This window comes from Manihot esculenta, chromosome 12 (genome assembly GCF_001659605.2).
Source record: "Manihot esculenta cultivar AM560-2 chromosome 12, M.esculenta_v8, whole genome shotgun sequence".
Classification (NCBI taxonomy): domain Eukaryota; kingdom Viridiplantae; phylum Streptophyta; class Magnoliopsida; order Malpighiales; family Euphorbiaceae; genus Manihot; species Manihot esculenta.
In genome coordinates this window covers 27511826-27535636 of record NC_035172.2, presented here as the reverse complement: position 1 = coordinate 27535636, position 23811 = coordinate 27511826, and the positions used below count along the sequence as shown (strand labels likewise).

General features: G+C 38.9%; 2 protein-coding genes across 2 annotated transcripts; one reads left to right on the top strand and one right to left on the bottom strand.

Moving 5' to 3' along the window:
- Positions 1–8994: 8994 nt before the first annotated feature.
- On the bottom strand, positions 8995–17216 carry LOC110627603. Its single transcript, XM_021773950.1, has 2 exons — positions 16381–17216; positions 8995–9217 (listed from the first exon to the last, which is right to left on the bottom strand). The coding sequence occupies exons 1-2, from the start codon at positions 17214–17216 to the stop codon at positions 8995–8997; spliced, it is 1059 nt and encodes a 352-aa protein (XP_021629642.1).
- A 3841-nt stretch (positions 17217–21057) lies between these two features.
- Positions 21058–22761, top strand: LOC110627369 (cyclin-dependent kinase inhibitor 7). The gene is made up of 4 exons (XM_021773654.2): positions 21058–21559; positions 21714–21769; positions 21964–22149; positions 22309–22761. The coding sequence occupies exons 1-4, from the start codon at positions 21212–21214 to the stop codon at positions 22376–22378; spliced, it is 660 nt and encodes a 219-aa protein (XP_021629346.1). The 5' UTR covers positions 21058–21211; the 3' UTR covers positions 22379–22761.
- The last annotated feature ends 1050 nt before the right edge of the window (positions 22762–23811 follow it).

The window sequence follows — 23811 nt, the reverse complement described above, 5'->3', positions numbered from 1 at the left end:
GAGTCGAAGGATAGATAAATATATAGAGGAGTTTTTCAGGTTACAAACTAGTGTGAAAACTGTGAGAACGAAGCCCAGCAGGTTGCTCATTATTAGAGGGGACTGAATCACGAAATTCGCTGTATGATGGAAGTAGCTGTGATTTTCACTTTGGTAGCTCTAATTTTCACTTTGGCAGATGCCATTGAGATGGCAAAAAGAGCGGAAGAACATATTGATTGGCAGTCTCGACATCAGTCTAATCGAAATTTTAATTACAAAAATTTTGGTTTGATAGAAACTCAAAATTATAGAGGTAATTACAACAGACAACCTTCTAGGGTTATAAATTCTGGTAATCCTCAGAATACTGAGGAAGAAAGGAGAGATAGTAAGGGAAAAGCAGTCATCTCTATAGTAGAAAAAGGAGGAAAATCAATCCTTATCAGAAACCAACTAGAGACATATGTTATCGCTGTAGGCAACCTGGTCATCGATCGAATAATTATTCGAAATGCAGAGGAGCTAATAATGATCGCTGACAGGTTAATGTAGTTAAGCAGGTGGTTGAATCTGAAGAGGATGTGGATGACGACGATGGATTTATTGTTGGTTCTGAAGATGGAGAGGTCACTTATGCGGTGAAGAAAATTCTATACTCAAAGAAATAGGAGGATGAGACGCAAAGGAGGAAGATTTTTCAGGTGAAGTGTCAAGTGGAAGAAGCGATTTGCAGGCTAATTATCGATAGTTGCAGTTGTGAGAATCTGATAGTTAAGCAATTGATGGAGAAGTTGCAGTTGCCTACACAGCCTCACCCTTCGTTATACAAAATTGGGTCGATTAAGGAATGTCCAACAATTAAAGTCAACAGAATCTGTAGTGTGCTTATTTCAATCGGTAAATATTACACTGAATCTGTTAATTATGATATTATGGACATAGATTGTTGTGGAAGTTTGTTAGGTCATCCTTGGTAGTTTGATGTTGATGCATTGCATAAGGGAAATGAGAATTCATACATGTTTACATGGAATCAAAAGAATATTACTATTTTTCCTTTTGATTCTGCGAAACATTATAAAGTGGAAGGAAAAACTGTTGTTGCTGTTTCTACGAGGGTGCAAAGTCTATCAAGCACATTTGAGAAATCTAAAGGCACACTGCTTTATTGGTGAGAGCAAAAGGTGTAGTGGAGGATGCACCATCTTTACTACCACCTGTCAAAGAGCTGTTGAAGGAGTTTCTTAGGGTAGTAGAGGAACCTTTAAAGCTTCCACCTTTGCGGGATTCAACATCAAATTGATCTCATTCCTGAATCAAAATTACTAAATATGCCTAATTACAAGATGAGTCCAAAGAAGAGTGAAATCCTCCAAGAATAGGTTGAAGAGTTATTGAAGAAGGGATATATTTGGGAGAGTATTAGCTCTTGCAGAGTCCTTACCTTACTGGTTACTAAGAAAGATAGAACTTGGAGAATGTGCGTGGATAACAGAGCCATCAACAAAATTATGGTTCAGTATCGATTTTTCATTCCTCGGCTGGATGACATGTTGGATCAGTTATCGAAGTCTAAAGTCTTCTCTAAGATCAACCTTAAAAGTGGTTACCACCAAGTTCGAATTAAGGAGGGAGATGAATGGAAGACAACTTTCAAAACTAAGGAAGGCTTGTACGAGTGGTTGGTTATGCTGTTTGGTTTGATGGAAGCACCTAGCACGTTCATGCGACTTATGAATCAGGTTTTGCGTCCTTTCTTACGCAAATTCGTGATCATTTATTTTGATGACATCTTGATTTTTAGTCGCAGCGAAGAAGAATATTTACAGCATCTCTATTAAGTCATGACAGCCTTGCAAGAAAGTGAGCTGGTTATTAATTTAAAAAATGTATCTATAAGACGGAGCACGTTCTGTTTCTTGGATTTATTGTTAGCACAAAACGAATACATGTTGATAAGAAGAAGATAGAAATAATACGGAATTCGCCCATTCCTAAAACTATTTCAGAAGTTCGTAACTTTCATGGACTTGCTACTTTCTATCGGTGGTTTATCAGAAATTTTAGCAGTATCGTTGCCCCTATCATGGATTGTTTAAAGAAAGAGATAATGCAGAAATTTACTTAAACTGACAATGCCAACAAGAGCTTTGAAGAAATTAAAGATAAGTTTACTTCTATCGCTATTCTTGCTCTACCAGATTTTGATAAACTGTTTGAGGTTGAATGTAATGCTTATGGAGTTGAGATTGGCGGTGTGTTATTGCAATCTAATAGGCCTATTGCCTTCTTTAATGAGAAATTAAATGATATTAGGAAGAAGTGGTCTACTTATGAGTAGGAATTATATGCAGTATTTCGTGCTTTTAAAACTTGAAAACATTATATGATGGGGTTCACATAGATGATCAATCTTTGATTCACTTTAAGAATAAAAAAACATGTGAATAAGATACATGCTCGATGGACAGCTTATTTTGAAACTTTTCATTGTGTCATAAAATATAAGGCTAGTCATAGTGATAAGGTAGTAGATGCTTTGAGTAAGATGGCTGCTCTGTTGATTACAGTTAGTCAGAAAGTCGTGGATTTTGAATTTTTGAAGGATTTGTATACTGTAGATGATGTTTTTGCTGATATATGGGTGAAAGTTCAGGCTTGCCAACCTGCTGATGGGTTTTTGATACATGATGGCTTTCTTTTTAAAGAGAATAGGTTATATATTCCTCGCTCTTTTCTGTGAGAAAAACTAATTCGAGAGGTACATGGAAGAGGTTTAAGTGTCATTTGGGGCATGATAAGACTATTGCTAGTTTAGATAAGTGTTTTTACTAGTCACAATTAAAAAAGAATACAGGTCAGATGTTCAGAAGTGCCCAGTTTGTAACAGTCCGGAAACCGGTACCCCTCTGTAACAGTCCGAACCATCACTGGCACTAGGATCCAGATTAGCTTAAGGCCACCGGGACCCGTAGCAAGCCGACTATACTCTCTGTGTACCTGATAAATCCCATACATGATAAAAAATACTCAACAATCCTGTAAAACTCTCCAGGCTTAACTACTGCTACTCAGATATGCCAATCTGAAATGGCCCTCAGGGCCTATACCAGAGACTACTCTCTGCTGTGGGTTAAGGGATTGAAACCCTTTTAATCTGTAACACAATCCACTGGTATCTCATCAAAGCCATACATTAAGCCTGATACACACATTTCTCATCAAGAAACGTAAAACAGGATTCATGTACAAGGGATTAATCATACACCACACTACAGCAAAGACACTAGGGAAAGCACAGGTCTATCCAGTAAATGACAGTACATATCTATACATTACATTACAACTAATCTTTTAATTACATCATGTCCACTAAGCTATTACAAACATACATTCACGCAGAACTGTACTCTTGACTCTTGCTGACTCTGACTGCCCATAACTATCTCGAAACCTGTAAAATTGGGGTTAAGGGAGTGGGATGATGTAACAGCCCGGAAACCGAACTGCTATCGGCACTAGGATCCAGATCGACTTAAGGTCGCCGGGACCCGTAGTAAGCCTGCTATACTGTCTGTGTACCTGTGACATCCCATACATGATCATACATGTTCTGTCAAACCATTAAAACTTTTCTTTCCTCCAAGGCTTAACCTGTGCATGCACTATTTCTGGTCTATCAACTCATAATGTTAAGCCTGGTTTTCTCATATTCATTAACAATAAAAGAAACATACATAAACTGATCATGTGTCTACAACAAGGGATTACAACTCTTATACGTCAAGCACAAAGCTACACACTATACATTATCTCTTTACATGTACATGTCCACACTAGCTATTACATAACTCTGCTTCTTGTAAACCCTGCTGGACTCCCTCTGGACTCTGAACCTGCAAACCTGGGGGATAGGGGAGACGGATGAGCTATACAAGCCCAATGAGCAGAACTAGAAACCATAATGTGAAAGCATCTCATGGAATGCACGAAAGCACATCATCTCAGGGATAGACATGACCACCAAAAATCCCACTCAAAGGATGCCTGGCCTAGCCAGGTCTTACAACCTCAATCTGCCTGGCCTGGCCAGGTCTTACCACTCTGCCTGCCTGGCCCAGCCAGGTCTTACTATCTCTGCTGCCTGATCTAGTCAGCTCTTACCTACAGATGGCTGCCTGGCCCGGCCAGGTCTTATAACAGAGTTTGGACTATTGGAGTCGCCTTGGTCTATCCACAGCCTCATACACATCGTATTATGCAATGCATCAACTTCGTGAAACTAATGCAAACACCCTACTATACTCTTATGATGCATGACATATGCTCCAAATAGTTTAGTTCTAAAAAGAGAAGTTCCACTCACCTCTGGCTGACTCGACAGGTTCGGAAACAGTGCTCACTGCTGCTCTCTGGGGTTCCTTTGGTCCGTACCTACACAGGTGGACTCAAATGAGGGACCAAACTAACTCAAGAACATCTCTAAGAAACTCCCCAAAAATCATCTAAATGATCCCCAAACAATCACAGAAAACATGCAAAAGAAAGCTGGATAGGACACTTTCGGCGGCAGGTTCCGCGGCTGAAACCCCTCTCCAGAGACGAAACTCATGCATGTTCGGCGGCACCTTCAGCAGCCGAAAGTCTCGTCCAGAGATGAAACTCAACCTTCGGCAGCACTTTCGGCGCTGAACCTTGCCTCCAGAGATGAAAGTCCCAAGTTTCGGGGGCAAGCTTTGGCAGCCGAAACTGCCTCCATAAGGGGTTCGGCGGCCGAACCTTCCTTCGGCGGCCGAACCTGGTTTTGCCTGCTGGGCAGAACCCTGCTCTGTTTCATGCAAACCTTTCCCCCAAACTTATCCAACATGCATAACAACTACACCCAACTAGCACATACCATAAAACATGCATAAAAGGGCCTAAAACTCACTTATCACCCCAAGAAACATACAAACAACACTTAAACATGTGTAAACACAAAATCATGCAAAACCTCAACCAAAACCCTATTCATGCATACTATCCATACAACTCCCATAAAACCTTCAAAAATCAGTAAAAGAGGTTCTGGATCTTGACTTACCTCTTCCAAGCAAGAGATCAAGTGATCCTAACGTGGAGATATGAAGAAAACCTCTTCTAAAGCTCCAAACTTCCAAACTTGCTAGTTTTGCTCAAAACCTTCAAAAAACCCCAAAACTCTTAAAACCCTTGAAAGATTTGGTGAAAAACATGAAAAACATGAAAGTCAACTGGGGAGAGGCTGGAACTCACCTCTGGCTACAAGTGGAGGAGAAATATCCTCCTTCCACCGACCTTTGGCCCTTTTATAGGTGGCTGGCCAGACCACCTTCGGCAGCCGAACGTGAATCCGAAACCATGCAATGTTCGGCGGCCGAAAGTGACCTTCGGCGGCCAAACCTTTGCATTTCTCCCTTATTGCTTTTCTTTCAACACTCATTTCCTTTAACACTTGAAAACATTCAAAACTCTTAAAACACACATGAAAACATATGTCTTACCCTTCTCAAGGGTTCCGACACCCGAGATTCCACCAGACGACAGGAATTCCGAGGCCGGACTTGAGCCGGGTATTACAGATGAGCTCTATAGCCTAGTGAAGAGGAACAATAAAACAATTCATTAATTACATGTTTTCATGAAATGCATCACATCACAAACATATCATCTCAAGGATGAACTTATCACCACAGCCCTCTACATACATAGTAGTATGTCCAACTACGCCAGGGGCGATTAGGCCTCACCTGGACTTCTCTTAACTGTCTCATATCATGACCTGTCCAACTGTGCCAGGGGCGATTAGGCCTCACCTGGACTTCTCTATCTGATCTGACAGGCTGACTGTCTATCTCATAGTAGCAGGATCGACCTGGACTATCCAGGAGCGACCTGGTATGGCTACCTCATGCCATATCTCATCTGACCTCATAGTATCTCTGCTCATAACTGATAAACAACTCCCCAAAACCCCTCTAGAACACCTCAAAATATGCATGCAAAACAAGCAAAGGAAGGGTGGACAGAACACCTTCGGCAGCACCTTCGGCGGCCGAATGTCTCCTCCAGAGACGAAAGTCGGGCATGTTCGGCGGCACCTTCGGCAGCCGAACCTCTCCTCCAGAGCCGAAAGTCCAAACTTTCAGGGACAAGCTCAAGCAAGCTTAGGCAGCCGAAGCCACCTCCTCAGCACGTTCGGCGGCCGAATCCTCCTTCGGCTGTCGAACCTGAGTTCATCCAGAACTCAGCTTCGTGCACAACCTCACCTCTCAATCCTCCAAACTCTCACAACATGTAAAGCTCAACTCCTTACCATACATATACTCTAGTATATGCACAAAGGGGTCCAAAACTACCTTAAAAACACTACAAAACAACACATATACATGCTTTTACCAAGAAAACACCAACAAACCCTAAACATGCATATCTACCCATAAACTCTCTTTTCCCTTCATAAAACTCATGTAAAACATCATAAAAATGAAGGATCAACCCTTACCTCTTATAGAACAAAGGCTAAGCTATGGAGGATCTAAGCTCCAAACTTTCCCAAACTTTGCTCAAAGTACAAAACCTTCCAAAAACAACATAAAACTTACTAACTTTGAAAGAGTTGATGAAAAAACATGAAAACCTTCCAAGGGGAACATGAACTCACCTCTGAAAGTGAAAAGGAAGCTAATCTGATCCATTTCACCGACTGAGGGGGTCCTTATAGGCGACTGACCGCCTCAGCTTCGGTGGCCAAACTTGCATGCAAAACCATGCAACGTTCGGTGGCCGAACATGGAGTTTCGGGAGCCAAACCTAAGGCACTTTCGGCGGCCGAACTTTACCTTCGGCGGCCGAACCTGCACTTTGTTCCCTTGGTCTTTTCTCTTCAAAACTCAAGTCCTTTTCCAGTCTACACGTTTAAAATACTTAAAACAGTTAAGCAAACCTTTCTCTGCCCCTTCTAGATACCTCTGACATCCTCGAATTCCACCGGACGGTAGGAATTCTGATGTCTGAATCTAGCCGGGTATTACATTCTTCCCCCCTTTAAGAACATTCGTCCTCGAATGTTCAAACAAATAAATATGCAAGTAAGCAATCAAGGAAAAGCTAAAACCTCCTTCTGAGAAGAGACACAGACTTCTAATCACATTTTCGCCTATAGTGATTTCACAGATCACTCACTACCTGACTTTCTTGACTCTTAACTTCTTGATCTGTGTCCACATTCTACACTGATTGTTTATCACTCTTGCCTGTACACAACCGACTAAATTCTTCTTTCCTTTTTCAGACTACTGACTTTCCCTTCTCTTTGGCTCTTCTAAGCTTTATTCACACTACTCTGGCTACATTAACCTTTGCTTCTCTTTACTCAACCCGGTCATAGGAGCAACAACTCTAAAGAAATGCTAGATACCATCACGAGTCAAACAGACATGCCCCTTAATTGAACTCATATTGTAGAACTTGACCTCTGTGCCGTGTTCTCTTTGAGTCTGCAACATCTTTATTAGACAATGGGCATGCTTCTCTGCTTTTTCTTCTTCTTTTTTTCTTTTGCACTACTCTATGCATCCGCTGCGCACTCTGGTCTTTGTCTTTCTCTATCCATCTCTACGCAACTGCTAAACTGACTTTTCTCTAACTCTCGACATATAGTTCCCGAATCTCAGCTCTATCACCCATAGATCATCAATCCTACATGGGAACACCTGTCCTTGGTAGTGATTTTGTTCAACTGCTCACAGTCGTTACAAAATCTCAAGGTTTCATCCTTCATTTCTCACAACAACACTGGAACATTCCAGGGTGAGGTACTAGGTCGAATACAACCTTTATCTACCAAGCTTCTTTATACCACTCTGACTATTCTCTCTCTGTAGGTGCCATCCTGTAGGGTAGAAGGAAAGAAATGGTTCCGCGTCCAGACACCACTCCTATTCCAAACTCAAACTCCCTGACAGATGGTAAACCTGACAGCTCGTCTGGGAAAAACATCTAGAACTTGCTAGCAACGGGCACTGAGGCTGATTCCCTGACCTGACTACTAAACTCGCTCACAAGAGCTAGAATCCCCTGACAAACTGTCCTGAGCATACGATGAACCTGATGGGCTGACATCAAACCTCTAGGCACCTATACTTTGTCCCTTCTAAGGACTGCCTCTGATCCATCTTGCATTCTATACTCTCTTACCTTGTCTCTGCAGACACAGGTAATACTATGAGTAGCTAGCCAATCTGCCCTAGAATGACATCACATAGTCAACTAGAACCATAAGGTCAGCTGGATCGCATCTACTCACCACAAACTCTGAACTGATTTGACTGACTGACTCTGCCTCAGATGGAGCATACTCGGGTCCACTAACCAAAGAAAACACTCTAAGCCCAGAAGTCATCAAACCCACTCTATCAATGGCTCACTAAGCAACAAGGAAAGAGAAACATTAGGGGTCAAAACAAAAAGCATACACATCCAAACACTTCCACAAGTGAACGTACCTGACGTCACTGTGTTTAATGTGATAGCCTCCTACTGAGTCAGGATGAAGATCCGAGCTAAGGCTAACGGAACTTCCCTCGGGAATCTAAAGAAAAGGCTCACCCTTTCCTCTGCCTCAACCGCCACGTGATCCCAGACTAAAACTGAAAGCTCCTCCCGAACTTACACTATTTACTTTTCTTTATTCTATTCTGTTCTTTCTCTGCTCTATTCTACCTCATTTCCTCTTCTCTTCGATCTATTTCACTTACTTTTATTTTACTTACTTTTCTTCTGCATTATTTCTTATACTTGAGGGCTACACTCGGAGATGAGAGATCACTCTCGCTATACCTGGATTTATAAAATCCACGACTATAGCATCTCAGAGCAACACTCTCGAGCTCTTTCCTGGCTCACTAACCTCTAACTACTCACTTGTTTCTAACCCTGTATCTCTGAACTTCTGCTCTGAACATTTACCTCTCCTACACGTTACTATTTCTCTCACTCTACTGGTGCCATCCTGCAGAGAAGACTAGGAATGGTTCTAGGTCTAGACACCATTCCTATATCCCATTCTATTCTCTTAGCAGGTGGTAAACCTAACGGCTTGTTTAGGACAACATCGAAAAATTTTCTCTGGCTGCGGGCACTAAAACTGGTTCCCCTCCTAATCTGACTAACTGCTATATTCTCTGACATAAGCAAGAACCTCTGATACCCTCTCCTACAGTTTAAGAGCCTATAGGGCTGATATCAAATTCCAGGCATCTCTACACTGTCCCCTCAGCAAACTACTTGTGATCCACCCTGATCTCTAAGCCTCTATACTCTGTCTCTGCTATCTAAAGCAATACTATGAGTAGTTAGCCCATCCACCCCTAGAATGACGTCAAACAATCACTCTAGAACCACTAGGTCAGCTGGAAGGCACCTACTCATAACTAGCACTGAACTCAACTGGCAGACTGAATCTGCCGCTGATGGATCACACTTGGGTCTATTAAACCAAAGAGGACATTCTAAGCCCAGAAACTATCAAACCCCTACTCTCTCTGGCTCTCAAGGCCCTAAGGAAAGCGAAACATCAGAGTCTCTCAGAGCAGACACATCAAAACATATGGAAGTGAAAAGTACATGTCACCGCCATGTCCGATGTGTGAGCCGCCTGCTGCGTCAAAGCGAAGATCCGTACTGGTACTGATGGACCTTCACCTAGGGAACCTGTGGAAGAAGGAGTGATCTCACTCCCTCTGCCTCTGCCCAGCGCCATGGCTAGAGCTCCTGGCTGAGCCACTCTGTCTGAGGCTGTCTGCTGGGACTGTAGTAGCAAAGTCGCGGTGGAACACTCACGTGCTATGTGCCCCTCCTGTCCGCACCTGAAACATGCTGTTGTCCCTACTAGACAGACTCCCTTGTGCGGCCTACCGCACCTCGGACATTTGGAGTTGGTCAAACCAGAGCTCGATCCCTCACCTATTCCCAAACCAGACTTTATCTGTTTCCAAAACTTGTTCTTCTTTGCTTTTCTGAGACCTCTACCTCCCTTCTTACTCTTTATACCAGCCTCATGCAGAGGGGAGAGATTAACATCACTTGTCCCTGCAAGTTTGGCACTAGCCTCCAGCTTTTGTGCCATATCTACTATCTAATGGAAACTCTCCCTTGACCTGTCTAGAAAAATCCTTCCTACAAACTCATGAGCAAACTGCTCCCAGGATAAACTTTCTACTCTCGGATCCACATACTGTTTGAACCATTCCCTTGCCTTCTTACATTTCAATGTGAACCCTGCCATCTGAATGGCTCTACTCTCACTGGCTCCCAACTCATCAGTTATCATCTTGACCATTCTCAGATACTCCAAAGGGTCATCACCTGTTTCAAACTTGGGAACATCCAACCTCACATAGTCTGTCATCTTTACCCTACTTCCTCCAGATGAACTAGGCTTGGGTGTTTGGACAATTGGGGCTACTGGTTCTACTGGTGGTGGAGAAGGCGCAACATTCCCTGGGGTAGGGTTTACTGAACTTGGATAACCAAAGAAGGGTGGAAACATGGTATACTGTGGATGTGGCGATGGATATGGCGGGTAAAAGGAAGGATAGGGCATAAAGGTGGGATATGGGTTATACCTAGGAAAATCTGATGTACCACCCATCGGATACCCTGGCCCTTGCGGGTAGAGTAAATACTGAGGTGGAACAAAACCCGAGGCCTGGGTGTCTACTTGAAACTCTCCCATATCCTTGCCTATCATATTCATGCCCAAACTATCTTCTCTCCTCTGTTCATCCTCCTCTGAGTCCCTCACATCCACTGACATACTACTCTGAGCTACTCCCCTTCTACCCTCATCAACAGACCTTCTAGGGTCCCCTGATGTACCTTCTCTGCTTAATCTATCTGACGTTGCCCTTTGCAGAATAGGGAGATGGGCATCCATGCCCTTATTCTCCGGCGGAGCTCCAGTCAATCTAGCAGATCGACGAGTTCCTCTCATCCTGCCTCTGAAAAGCACAACATCACACAAAACATCAAATGATCCATGTGAGAACACATGAATCCACAACATATATATCACATATCACGAATGCACATGCATCTCCTCATGGCATTTCACATCATCATGCAAGACAGGACTCCACATCCTATCCTAGTGGACATGATTTTACCTATTGTGCTTACCCTCCTATACAAGACAACACCTCTTTCCGATGTGGGATTTCTCTAGTCCTTGAACAAAGATGCTCAACACACCGTACTCTTGAGGCCCTATGCTCTGATACCAATCTGTAACAGCCCGAAAATTGGTACCCCTCTGTAACAGTCCGAACCATCACTGGCACTAGGATCCAGATTGGCTTAAGGCCACCGGGACCCATAGCAAGCCGACTATACTCTCTGTGTACCTGATAAATCCCATACATGATTAAAAATACTCAACAATCCTATAAAACTCTCCAGGCTTAACTACTGATACTCAGATATGCCAATCTGAAATGGCCCTCAGGGCCTATACCAGTGACTACTCTCTGCTGTGGGTTAAGGGATTGAAACCCTTTTAATCTGTAACACAATCCACTGGTATCTCATCAAAGCCATACATTAAGCCTGATACACACATTTCTCATCAAGAAACGTAAAACAGGATTCATGTACAAGGGATTAATCATACACCACACTACAACAAAGAAACTAGGGAAAGCATAGGTCTATCCAGTAAATGACAGTACATATCTATACATTACATTACAACTAATCTTTTAATTACATCATGTCCACTACGCTATTACAAACATACATTCACGCAGAACTGTACTCTTGACTCTTGCTGACTCTGACTGCCCATAACTATCTCGAAACCTGCAAAATTGGGGTTAAGGGAGTAGGATGAGCTCTATAGCCCAGTGAGGAGGAACAATAAAACAATTCATTAATTACATGTTTTAATGACATGCATCACATCACAAACATATCATCTCAAGGATGAACTTGTCACCACAGCCCTCTACATACATAGTAGTATGTCCAACTGCGCCAGGGGCGATTAGGCCTCACCTGGACTTCTCTTAACTGTCTCATATCATGACCTGTCCAACTGTGCCAGGGGCGATTAGGCCTCACCTGGACTTCTCTATTTGATCTGACAGGCTGACTGTCTATCTCATAGTACCAGGAGCGACCTAGACTATCCAGGAGCGACCTGGTATGGCTACCCCATGCCATATCTCATCTGACCTCATAGTATCTCTGCTCATATCAAGGGCTAAGGATCATCCAACATTCATCCACACAAATATCATCTTATGCAATGCATCATATTCGGGAAGTCTAATGCAACACAACCTAATACATAACATGGCATTTTATGATGCATGGAGCATGCAAGAACCGTGTCCTTTCTCAAGTTAAAATATCAAGTTTAGTTCCACTCACCTGTAGCCCCTGCTTGGCTAACTTTGGGTTACCTCTACCTCTGAAGCAGCTACTACTGCTAAACACCTCGGTTCCTCGGGTCCAATCCTACAATGGAGGACACAAATGAGGCACCAAACATACTCTATGCAACTGATAAACAACTCCCCAAAACCCCTCTAGAACACCTCAAATTATGCATGCAAAACAAGCAAAGGAAGGGTGGACAGAACACCTTCGACAGTACCTTCGGCGGCCGAATGTCTCCTCCAGAGACGAAAGTCGGGCATGTTCGGCGGCACCTTCGGCGGCCGAACCTCTCCTCCAGAGCCGAAAGTCCAAACTTTCGGGGACAAGCTCAAGCAAGCTTAGGCAGCCGAAGCCACCTCCTCAGCACGTTCGGCGGCCGAATCCTCCTTCGGCTACCGAACCTGAGTTCATCCAGAACTCAGCTTCGTGCACAACCTCACCTCTCAATCCTCCAAACTCTCACAACATGCAAAGCTCAACTCCTTACCATACATATACTCTAGTATATGCACAAAGGGGTCCAAAACTACCTTAAAAACACTACAAAACAACACATATACATGCTTTTACCAAGAAAACACCAAAAAACCCTAAACATGCATATCTACCCATAAACTCTCTTTTCCCTTCATAAAACTCATGTAAAACATCATAAAAACGAAGGATCAACCCTTACCTCTTATAGAACAAAGGCTAAGCTATGGAGGTTCTAAGCTCCAAACTTTCCCAAACTTTGCTCAAAGTACAAAACCTTCCAAAAACAACATAAAACTTACTAACTTTGAAAGAGTTGATGAAAAAACATGAAAACCTTCCAAGGGGAACATGAACTCACCTTTGGAAGTGAAAAGGAAGCTAATCTGATCCATTTCACCGACTGAGGGGGTCCTTATAGGCGACTGACCGCCTCAGCTTCGGCGGCCAAACCTGCATGCAAAACCATGCAACGTTCGGCGGCCGAACATGGAGTTTCGGGAGCCAAACCTAAGGCACTTTCGGCGGCCGAACTTTACCTTCGGCGGCCGAACCTGCACTTTGTTCCCTTGGTCTTTTCTCTTCAAAACTCAAGTCCTTTTCCAGTCTACACGTTTAAAATACTTAAAACAGTTAAGCAAACCTTTCTCTGCCCCTTCTAGATACCTCTGACATCCTCGAATTCCACCGGACGGTAGGAATTCCGATGTCTAAATCTAGCCGGGTATTACACAGTTTGTCAAACTCAGAAGGGTCATTCGCAGAATACGGGCTTATACACTCCATTGCCTATTCCAGAATATCTTTGGGCGGACTTGTCTATTGATTTTATTCTTGGCCTTCCACGTTTTGAACGTGGATCTGATTCTATTTTTGTTGTTGTTGACAGGTTCTCCAAAATGGTGAATTTCATTCTTTACAAAAAAACTAATGATAATTCTCATACTGCAAAACTGTTTTTCTAGGAGGTTGTTTATTTATATGACACTTCTAAGACCATTACTTCTAACAGAGATGTGAAGTTTGTAGCTCAATTTTAGGTGACTTTATGGAAGCATTTTGAGACTGAATTTCGATACAGTAGTACTGTCCATCCCCAAACTGATGACCAAACTGAAGTGGTGAATCGCACGCTTGGCAATTTTCTGTGTTGCATCTATAGTAATAAGAAAACTGCTTGAGATCTTGGTCTTGCCCAAGTAGAATTTGTTTACAACAGTTTTATCCACAACTCTACAAATATGTCACCCTTTGCAATTGTGTATAAAAAAATTTCTGTTCATACAGTTGATCTTATTGCTCTTCTTATAGGTTTTCATAACAGTATTCCAACAAATAAACCCATCATCATAATCTACAACCAAAGACCTTGTCAAAGAAAAACTATTTACAGTGTAACTCTGGAGGCAGGAAAGGGAAATCCATTTTCTAGATATGGAAAGAACTTTTTCTCTTGTTCAAAGGAGACGAGGGAAAGCTGCGTTGTCAGTAGACAACGGATGCTAGTAACCTAGAAGAAGAAAACTCGTGTAAGAGAAAATTCTATCTAGCTAACAAGCAGAAAGAGAGGGAGAGAGAGGGATTGGCTGTATGTAAATCAAATTACAACATGCATGCATGCATGCAAAGGTAATCAGTTGGTGATTAAGAGAAGGTAATTAAAATAGATTTTTAATGGCAGTGGTCCATATGGCCTAACAATTTGGAGCGTCCAAATAAATCCAGCCCCACGTGTGATGGTACCAATTTTGGTGACAAGCTACATGTATGAAAGATGTGATTTCCATATTTCTTCATTAATGCTTTTACTTACCTCTTCTTTTTCCCATCATTGGCCCTAAAATTGCATACTCCTCCCTCTCTCTCTCTCTCTCTCTCTCTCTCTCTCTCTCTCTCTCTCTCTCTCTCTCTCTCTCTCTTTATATATATACACTAGCAAGAACGTAAAAGTTCCTTCCAACTCTCACCTAATTTTTAATGAGTAATTTTATATTAAAAAATAAAATTTAATATTTTTAATCTCAGCTATATAATTTAGATTATAAATTTGATCTTTTAACCATTTTTGTTAGCATAATATTTTTAAATGGTAGAAAAGCAATCATGCATTTCTCCACAAGTATGAGCTGTAAGTGTGCAAAAGACTATTAATTATGGCATAGTTTGAGGAGGTGATGGTTCAAATTAACGGTCGAATTTGAAGCCCTAATTACATATTCTTAGGTTCTATTATATATATGTAGCTATGGATTTGAGTGACAGCATAGCACAAATGCAAGCACCTATAAGCTGGATGGCAGCTATAGCTTTGCTCTACTTTTCAAAATTTGTGACTTTGCATTACAGCTGAGTAAAGTTTAGGATCTGTTTAGTTTTGCCATCAAAAACTATTGTTGCTAAAATCACTTTTTAGGTAGTTAAGAAAATATTAAATATAATTTAAAATTAAATTTAATGTAGTTTAATACTCCCTCCGCCCTATGACTTCTATTCACTTTTTCTTTTTATTTATATCAAAAAAATAATTTTTTTATTAATTTTTTAATTTAAATTTTATTAAATATTAAGAAATAATTTAAAAGATTTCTCGGAAATATAATAAAATTAAATAAAAGTATGATAGTTAATTTATATGTTATTAGAGTATAAGAAAAAAGGTAAACAATAATTTTAAAATAACTAATAAATATGGATAAAAATTACGGAATAAAAAAGTAATGAAAACACTAAAATTACAAAAATAATTTTTTTATATATAAAAGAAAAAAGTTTTCGTTCAAACTATAATGCCAAACCTACGGATTTCATATGGTTTAAAATATTTTATTTTTTTATAAATATATTTTTTAAGGAGTATATTTTTACAGAATTCACTAGTATAATTTAAAATATAATAAATTAAAAGATTTTTTTTTGCACTTAATTAAAAATGTGCAACTTACTAAGGTTACATAACTGAGTTATTTTCCATGTACAAGTGAAAGATAATATGCGCAACCTTTTAAGAAGTTATTTTGGTAGTGTAAACCAAATTAAATAAGTGAGCTTTTTGCGCTTTCTAAAATTCTATTTCCTTAAGCCTATTTATCATCTACTTTGATATTTTATTCAATAAAAATAATAATATTATTCCTTCATTAATCGATGAGTTAATTATTTTTTTTTTTTGAAATAACAAGAAAACTTCATTAATTCAAAGAGAACAAAGAAACAATATGAGGAGGAGGGATATCAATCCAAACTCCTTGACCTGACTCAGAATGAGCCGATGTTGCTAGAACATGAGCGACATCATTCGCAGATCTATGAACAAAAACACACTTTGCTTCCTCATAACTAGATAGAAGCAGTTTACAATCTTGAACCAAAAGGCCAAAAGACGATAAATCATCTAACAAAACACAATTAACTGACATCACAAGTACCTGAGCATCCAATTCGAAAAGAACTCGATCCCATCCACACTCTTTAATCCAGCTCAATGCTTCCCGGAATGCTATAGTTTCAGCACACTTTGCATCCATCTGGCTATAAAAAGAGCCTGCTCTAGCAGCCACAAAACTCCCATCATCCTTCCGGATTACACAACCGAAACCTACCGAACCTCGTTGCAAGCTTAAAGAGGCGTCAATGTTCGCCTTGATCCAACCGTGTGGCGGAGGAGACCAGATCGGGCGAGCCGGGTTGACAATGGTGCTTACTGAGGACACGACCCGGGCTGCTTTCCATTGCTGCAAAAAATTCAGAGCCATGAAGAACACACCACTCGCAGTCTGACCCTGGCCCTTCCATACAACATTGTTCCTATTTTGCCACAAAGCCCATAAGATCATTAGCATAAGGGAGGCATTTTCCACAGAAGCATAAGAGAAGGCTAAAGAAAACCACTCATTTAAAGAAGATGCAGAAGGCGCAGGCCAACCCAACGGCGAGCTTAACCAGCAGCTGCGGGCAAAAGGGCACTGAATCAGAATATGCAAGACATTCTCAGGGGCTACATGACACAACGGGCATGAAGGATCAACTGGGACTCTCTTGGACTGAACTGACGAGAGGCAAGGGACAACATTAACTAGAGCCCGCCAGCAGAAATTGAGCACTTTTGGGGGAACTTTAGCTTTCCAGAACCTTTTCCATATCTCGCTCCCTTCCCTATGTTGAAAGCCATCAACCAGGAACCTATATGCACTCTTAACCGAATAGTGACCTTTGGACTCGAATTTCCAGCACCATGTATCAGAACACGATGAAAGACTAAGAGGGATGTTCAAAATACAACTTCTATCTCTTTCGTTGAACATCTGTGCAATTAAACTCTCGTTCCATCTGTGGTTAATTATGAGATCTGAAACAACAACTCTAGCATAGTTCAAAGGAGGGGTTGTGGAAACCAGGGACTCAGGCAGCTCTCTCAACCAGGGTTGCCCCCAGACTGAAACTGACTGACCATTCCCAATCCTCCAGTAAGCCCCAGCTCGAATCAGACCCCGAGTTTCCCATATGCTGCGCCACAAAAAAACTAGGGTTACTTCCCAAAGGAGCTTCAAAGAAAGATTGTGTCGAAAAATAGCTGGCCTTAAGGACACGAGCCACTAAGGACTGAGGCCTGTTGATAATGTGCCAGCCCTGCTTCCCAAGCATGGCCAAGTTAAACTTATGAAGAATTTTGAAACCTAGCCCGCCATCAGATTTGTGCTTTGCCATTCTGTGCCAACCCAGCCAATGAATACCCCGATTTTGATCCGCCCCCTTACTCCACCAATATCTAGTCATCATGCGTTGCAGTTCATCACAAAGAGTCCGAGGAAGTAAAAATAAGCTCATCACATAGTTTGGCAAAGCTTGGAGGACTGTTTTCAAGAGAACCTCCTTACCTGCTTGAGACAGTGCCCGATGCTTCCAAGAATTCAGCCTTTTCCACAATCTATCCTTAACAAAACTGAACACTTCCCTCTTATTATTCCCAACATGAGAAGGAAGTCCTAAATAATTTCCAAAATCTGGTTTCTCCTCAACCTGAAGTACTGAGCATACAGAGTCCCGAAGAGCCACAGGAGTGTACCTACTAAAGGAGATAGATGATTTCTGAAGGTTTATCACCTGTCCAGATGCATTTTCATACATGCGAAGGATACGCTTGAGTTCCAAAGCCTCCTGAACACTTGCTCGGAAGAAGATCAAGCTATCATCTGCGAAAAAAAGGTGAGAAATCTGCGGGCCACCCCGAGAAAGCCTATACCCATGAAGGCTTCCACTGCTTATACAATTTTGCAGGAGACGGGAAAGCCCCTCAGCACAAAGAATAAACAAGTACGGCGATAAGGGGTCTCCTTGCCTCAATCCCCTTGTAGGAACAATTGTATATTTATTAGTTCATAGTATGAGTTAATCGCTAATCTTTTTTTTTTTTTAATTTTGACTTTAAAAAATCAACAAGTCATACACTATGGCTAATTCAATGATAAAAGTTTGGTAATTGAACCGGAGTAGACTATTGTAAAATAAAAAATTTACTTTTTGAAGAGATTGAATTCAAAACTATTATATATTCAAAGTCTAATATTTAAATAATTTTAGAGATTTTTTTTTTATTTTATTGGTATCAACAAACCATTCAAAAATACCTTAATTTTTTAAAAATAAATTTAAATCTAATACCAATAATTTGATTCTGTTTATAAATATTTTAAATTTGTCCAAAACGATAAAATTATATTTTCCCTTGTTTTCACTTTTCTAATCACTCCCAATACTATTTTTAAATTTAAAATTTATAGTCATTTAAGTCACTTATAGAGATTAGCTAAAAGAATTTTTTTTTATAATAATTGTATTTTTTTTTTCTTCAATGAAAATAATAATAAAAAAACCTTTAATTCTTCATTATTTTGAAATATGTCATGTATCTCTATCATAACTTAATTCTAGAGAGGCTAAACTAATGAACCATAGAACTGAATCAAACCAACTTATTTTAGTGTTTTAATTTAATTTAAAATTTTATCAAAAACCAAATTAGAACTGAAATAAAGAATCAATTTATACAGACACAAACTCACGCACACTCTAATCTGTTCTTAATTGCAAGTATGGATATATAACATATATTAATTTTTATTTTCTTAATCATAAATACATTAAGGAATCTTTTAGTAAAATACATATATTTACTAATCTGTATATATACACATTAATAGTTGAAATTTGATAAAAATAAATAAATTTAATTGCAATCGGGGTCTTAATAGTTAATATTTATCAATATAATCCTATCGATTGAGTATATGTTAATGTTATTATTTTTAATTCTTTAATCATAATTTTACGATATGTTAACAAACAGCATCAATTATACAAAATTTAAATTTATTTTATTTTTATTATTATGAATCAAAATTTAAACTAATCAAACACAATAATAAAGAAATTTATCAATCAAATTACTAAAAAATTAGTTACTAAAATAAATTACTCACTATTTACTGATCATTAAAAATACCAACGATAAAATTACGTGGTACACTTTATAATATATTTTTATAAAGAATTATATAAACCACTTTAATTCAAAAAAATTATTTAGATTTAATTTATTATGAATCTAAAATACAGACAAATATATCTTTTCATAAAAAAGATCACATACTATCCACTTTTATTTATTTTAATTCATATTTGATCATATTCATCAAACAATTTTATTGGGTGTATAGAAAATAGTGATTGCAAACTGAATTGGTTTTAAACCGAAACCAAGCTGAAATCAGTCTGCTGCCGACCAGGTCTCATCATGTGACCATTGCACACTATGCACAGAATACTTCCAGTGCACCGGAGAACGCGTAAAGGTAATTACAAAGAGATTAAAGAAAAAAAAAAAAAAAAAAGAAGAACAAAGTTGGCAATCGAATCGCTGACTTTTATAAATCGTAAAGCGAAGAATCGAGACCGAATGAAGCAATTTTCAAATCTAAATTCAATTGATCCGATCTCGATTCCTATGCAGCCCTTGATCGGGTTAGTCTTTGTGAGAATGAGTCATTGTCAGGCGAAAAGCACGTGTTCTCAATCCCTTTTATATTTAAACGTAAGTTATATTATCTATAGAAATATAAATTATATCAATTTAAATTTATTAATATTACTAAACATAGTAAAACTGTCCAAAAAAAAAATACCACAGAAATTTGTATTATCACATCATAGCCACATGACTTGAACTAGTTTTTATTCTAATTTTATTCTTTTTTATATCACTTATAACTAAATCTTATTTTAATTCAGTCTCTCATTTATCAATTACAGATCAGTTCACTAAATAATAAAATATTTTTAAAAAATATTTATTTATTTATAAAAATTTAACTCTTTATAATATTGTATTATTTATTTTAATATTTATTAATAAACTCAAATTTAATTTAAACTCTTTTAATGACAAATTATATTTAAATGTGTTAGATATTCAATTTGTTAAATTTTAAAAATTCATTTATTTAATAAATTAACAAGCATGTTTATAAATATATCGTTTAACTAAAATTATTTAATTATAAAATTTTATTTTTAATTTAAAATTCACAAAGATTATAAATGAATTAAAGTATTGAATTATTGAAAATCGATTTATTCGACTTGATGAATGTTTAAATTGACTCGATATATTTTCTAAACAAACCACACTTTACTTTTCAACTCGAATTCTATAAACAAACCACACGTTACATAATAAACGAAGAACACTTAGAAGGCCGGTAAGGTAAAATAGCACATTATATACATAATAATAATTATGCTCCACACCAAACGGACATTTGTAGGCAGTAATACCAACCGCACGCGCTTCTCTGTCCCGTTTTGTAATTCAGTGACCCGTTTCTAACTTCCACCTTCACATACAATCATTACTGTCCACTGTTAATTCTTCCCTAACGTGCGCAGGCCCACGTGGCTCTCACTCATTTGCATAGAATTCGGCGCATTCCCTCCCAACGGCCTTGGCGATCTCTATAACGGCGCCGTCAAATTCCCCGTTACAGCAGATTCCCCGTCACTATTAACGGAACTCCGGGACCACCAGTACCCCCCACCACCACGCAACCAAAATAGCACCATTTGAGCAATTCTCTTGTCCTTTTAGCTCTTTCTCTACTCTCTTACAAAGCCCACCCAGAGCCAAATCCTCACCATTAAATCTCACTTTTTCCCATCATCATCATAGCACAAGCAAGCCAGCGAGAAAGAGATATAGAAGGTGAACAAAGTGGAGTGGAATTGCTTTGCAGAGATCATTTCGATGATGGAAATGGCCCAAGTCGGTGTGCGAACCAGAGCTCGCACATTGGCTGCGGCGGCGGCGGCTGCTGCTGCTGCAGCTACTGGTGCTTCAAGGAAGAGGAAAGTGAATAATCGAGAACTGATGATGTCCGCGTCATATATTCAACTAAGGAGTAGCTCCAGAAGACGAGTCTTAATTACGCCTGAGAATTCAGTTTCAATTTCACTTTCACCGGAAATAAATCCCGATCCTCGGACAGTAATTCAGGATAGATGCTCCAGCCCTAGCTCGGATCATGCCTCCGCTTCTTGTTGCTCGAGTTATGGATCAAGTGATCAAAGAATTAATAAATTAGCAGATCTGGAGGTGAAATTTGAAATATTCGGATTACAGATTATTAAATTCAATTGTGCCTTCATGAATTCCACTTGAATTATCGGTTTGTTCCGCTTTAATTGCTTTCCTACATTTCAATTGCTATCTGGTTTTCTCAAAATTTCTTTTTATCCTCTTTTTGCAGGCAGTGACTGCGAGCGTTGAAGTTGAAACGTCGGTGTATTTTAGCCGTGGCGAAAGGTTACTTATAAAATTTTCTTTATTTTTAATTCAGTGTGCGTCGCACGTCCTTCAATTTCGAAATTCAAACTATGAGCGATCCATTTAATTCTTCCGTTTTTAAAATTCCATTTCGATGTCTTTCTCACTCCTCTACTATTTTAACTATTTATACACGTCCACTGGCCTTAATTTTTTTTGTTCTCCACGCACAGAAGAGAAGCTACGCCGTCAAGCCAACTTCAAGCGGAATCATCAGACGAACTGGAATCGACGGCGAGACCATTATCGAAGGCGAATTCTCGCCGCAGATCAACGGCTGAGAAGATGCCAACGGAGTCTGAACTCGATGAATTCTTCGCAGAAGCCGAGAAGAATATCCAAAAACAATTTGCAGACAAGTATGCAAAATAAAAATTTTCACCAACACTCATGCATGCACATGTCTCATCAGCATTAAATTTAGCTTTTCCGCCGCGTCTGTTTGTTTTCCGAGAAAATGATGCACGATAACCGAGAATCTAAAAGTAGAATAAAACTCAATTTTCATTGTGATGCAGGTATAACTACGATATCGTCAAGGACGAGCCACTGGAAGGACGGTACGAGTGGGTGCGATTAAAGCCGTAAAGGGAACCAAAAGAAGAATCAGAAACAATTAATGGCTTCTCATCTCTGATGAATTTATCATGTCTTTAGGTACTGCGACTTCTAATTTAATTTCCTAGAAAACTAGCCATATCTTCCTCTAGGTTTCTTCTTCTTCTTCTTCTTCTATTGTTTCTTCCTCTCTTTGTGGTTTAATGTACAGCTCTCTCTCTCTCTATTTATAAGTTAGAATTATTAGAAGCTGAGGCTTCTGTTTGTTCTTTTGTACTAAGTTTATACGGAGAATGCTTCTTCTGCAACGAAGAGAAAATTTGCAGAAATTGCAAAATCCACTTAGAGAAGAGCAAACAGTTAAATAACGAAAGTTAACTTTCGATTCTTAAAATTTCATACTTTAATGCTAAGTCCTCTTTCTCTCTCTCTCACAAACATACACGCATAGTAAATTCTCTCTTTCGATTTTCTGTCTGTTTCTCTGCAAATTTTCTTCTCTTTGATTCACTCTGTAGTCTGTACCACATATCACAGTTTCCATTTTATCTGCATTAGCTTAGTTTCTCTTGGAGAGAAAAAACAGGAATCTTTTTCGGTCGTCGTTTTCCTTTTAAAATACTGTATTTTTCTGTGTTTTGGATTTTTATGGATGTCTCTTCATTTATTAGGGACTGGAATTTTCGTAATAAAAATCATAGGGAAAAATAAAATATCTGAGAGAGAAAGAGAGATGGGTTAGGGTGGAATTTGCTAGGCGCAGGAGGGGCAGATGCACGCATCATGCCGGGCAAGAAACGGACACGTGTCGATATCTGGAAAGTCGATCTTATCCCGTGCATGTGAAACTGCTTCAAGTTTTAACCCATATGTGTTATTTTTTAATACATCATTTTGAGTTATTTGAGTGCGCGTTTTAATCGTAACGTTTATTGGTAAACCTGAAATTTAAAAACTTAACTCGTCACGCACTTACCCTGTATTTGAAAATTTTTCAATGTGCTTTAAATAGTTTCACTTTTTTAAAATATACTTTTTAGTTAAAAATTCAATAAATAAAAAATTAATTTAATTGAATTATCATAAAATTATTGATTTTAAACTGGCTTATACTTTCTAAGTGAATTTGTTATATTGGATCCTTTTAATAGAGGATATAGATTAATATATGTAGTTATTTTCTCGAATTTTATTAAATTGTTAAATAATGCATGACATAAGTTCCATAATTTTTATTATTTTTCTATATTTAAATGTTTTAAAATATTGTCATTTTTTTTTACATTATGACTAACATAAAAGTTGATTATTATATAACTTATTTAATATTTAATATTTAATTTTATTTTATTATTAATACAATCTCCTATTAATTGCTTTTTTTTTCTGATGAGAATTTAATAAATCTCTTTAATATTTAATTCTCAAACCATAGAATTATTAATAATAATTTTATTATTTCA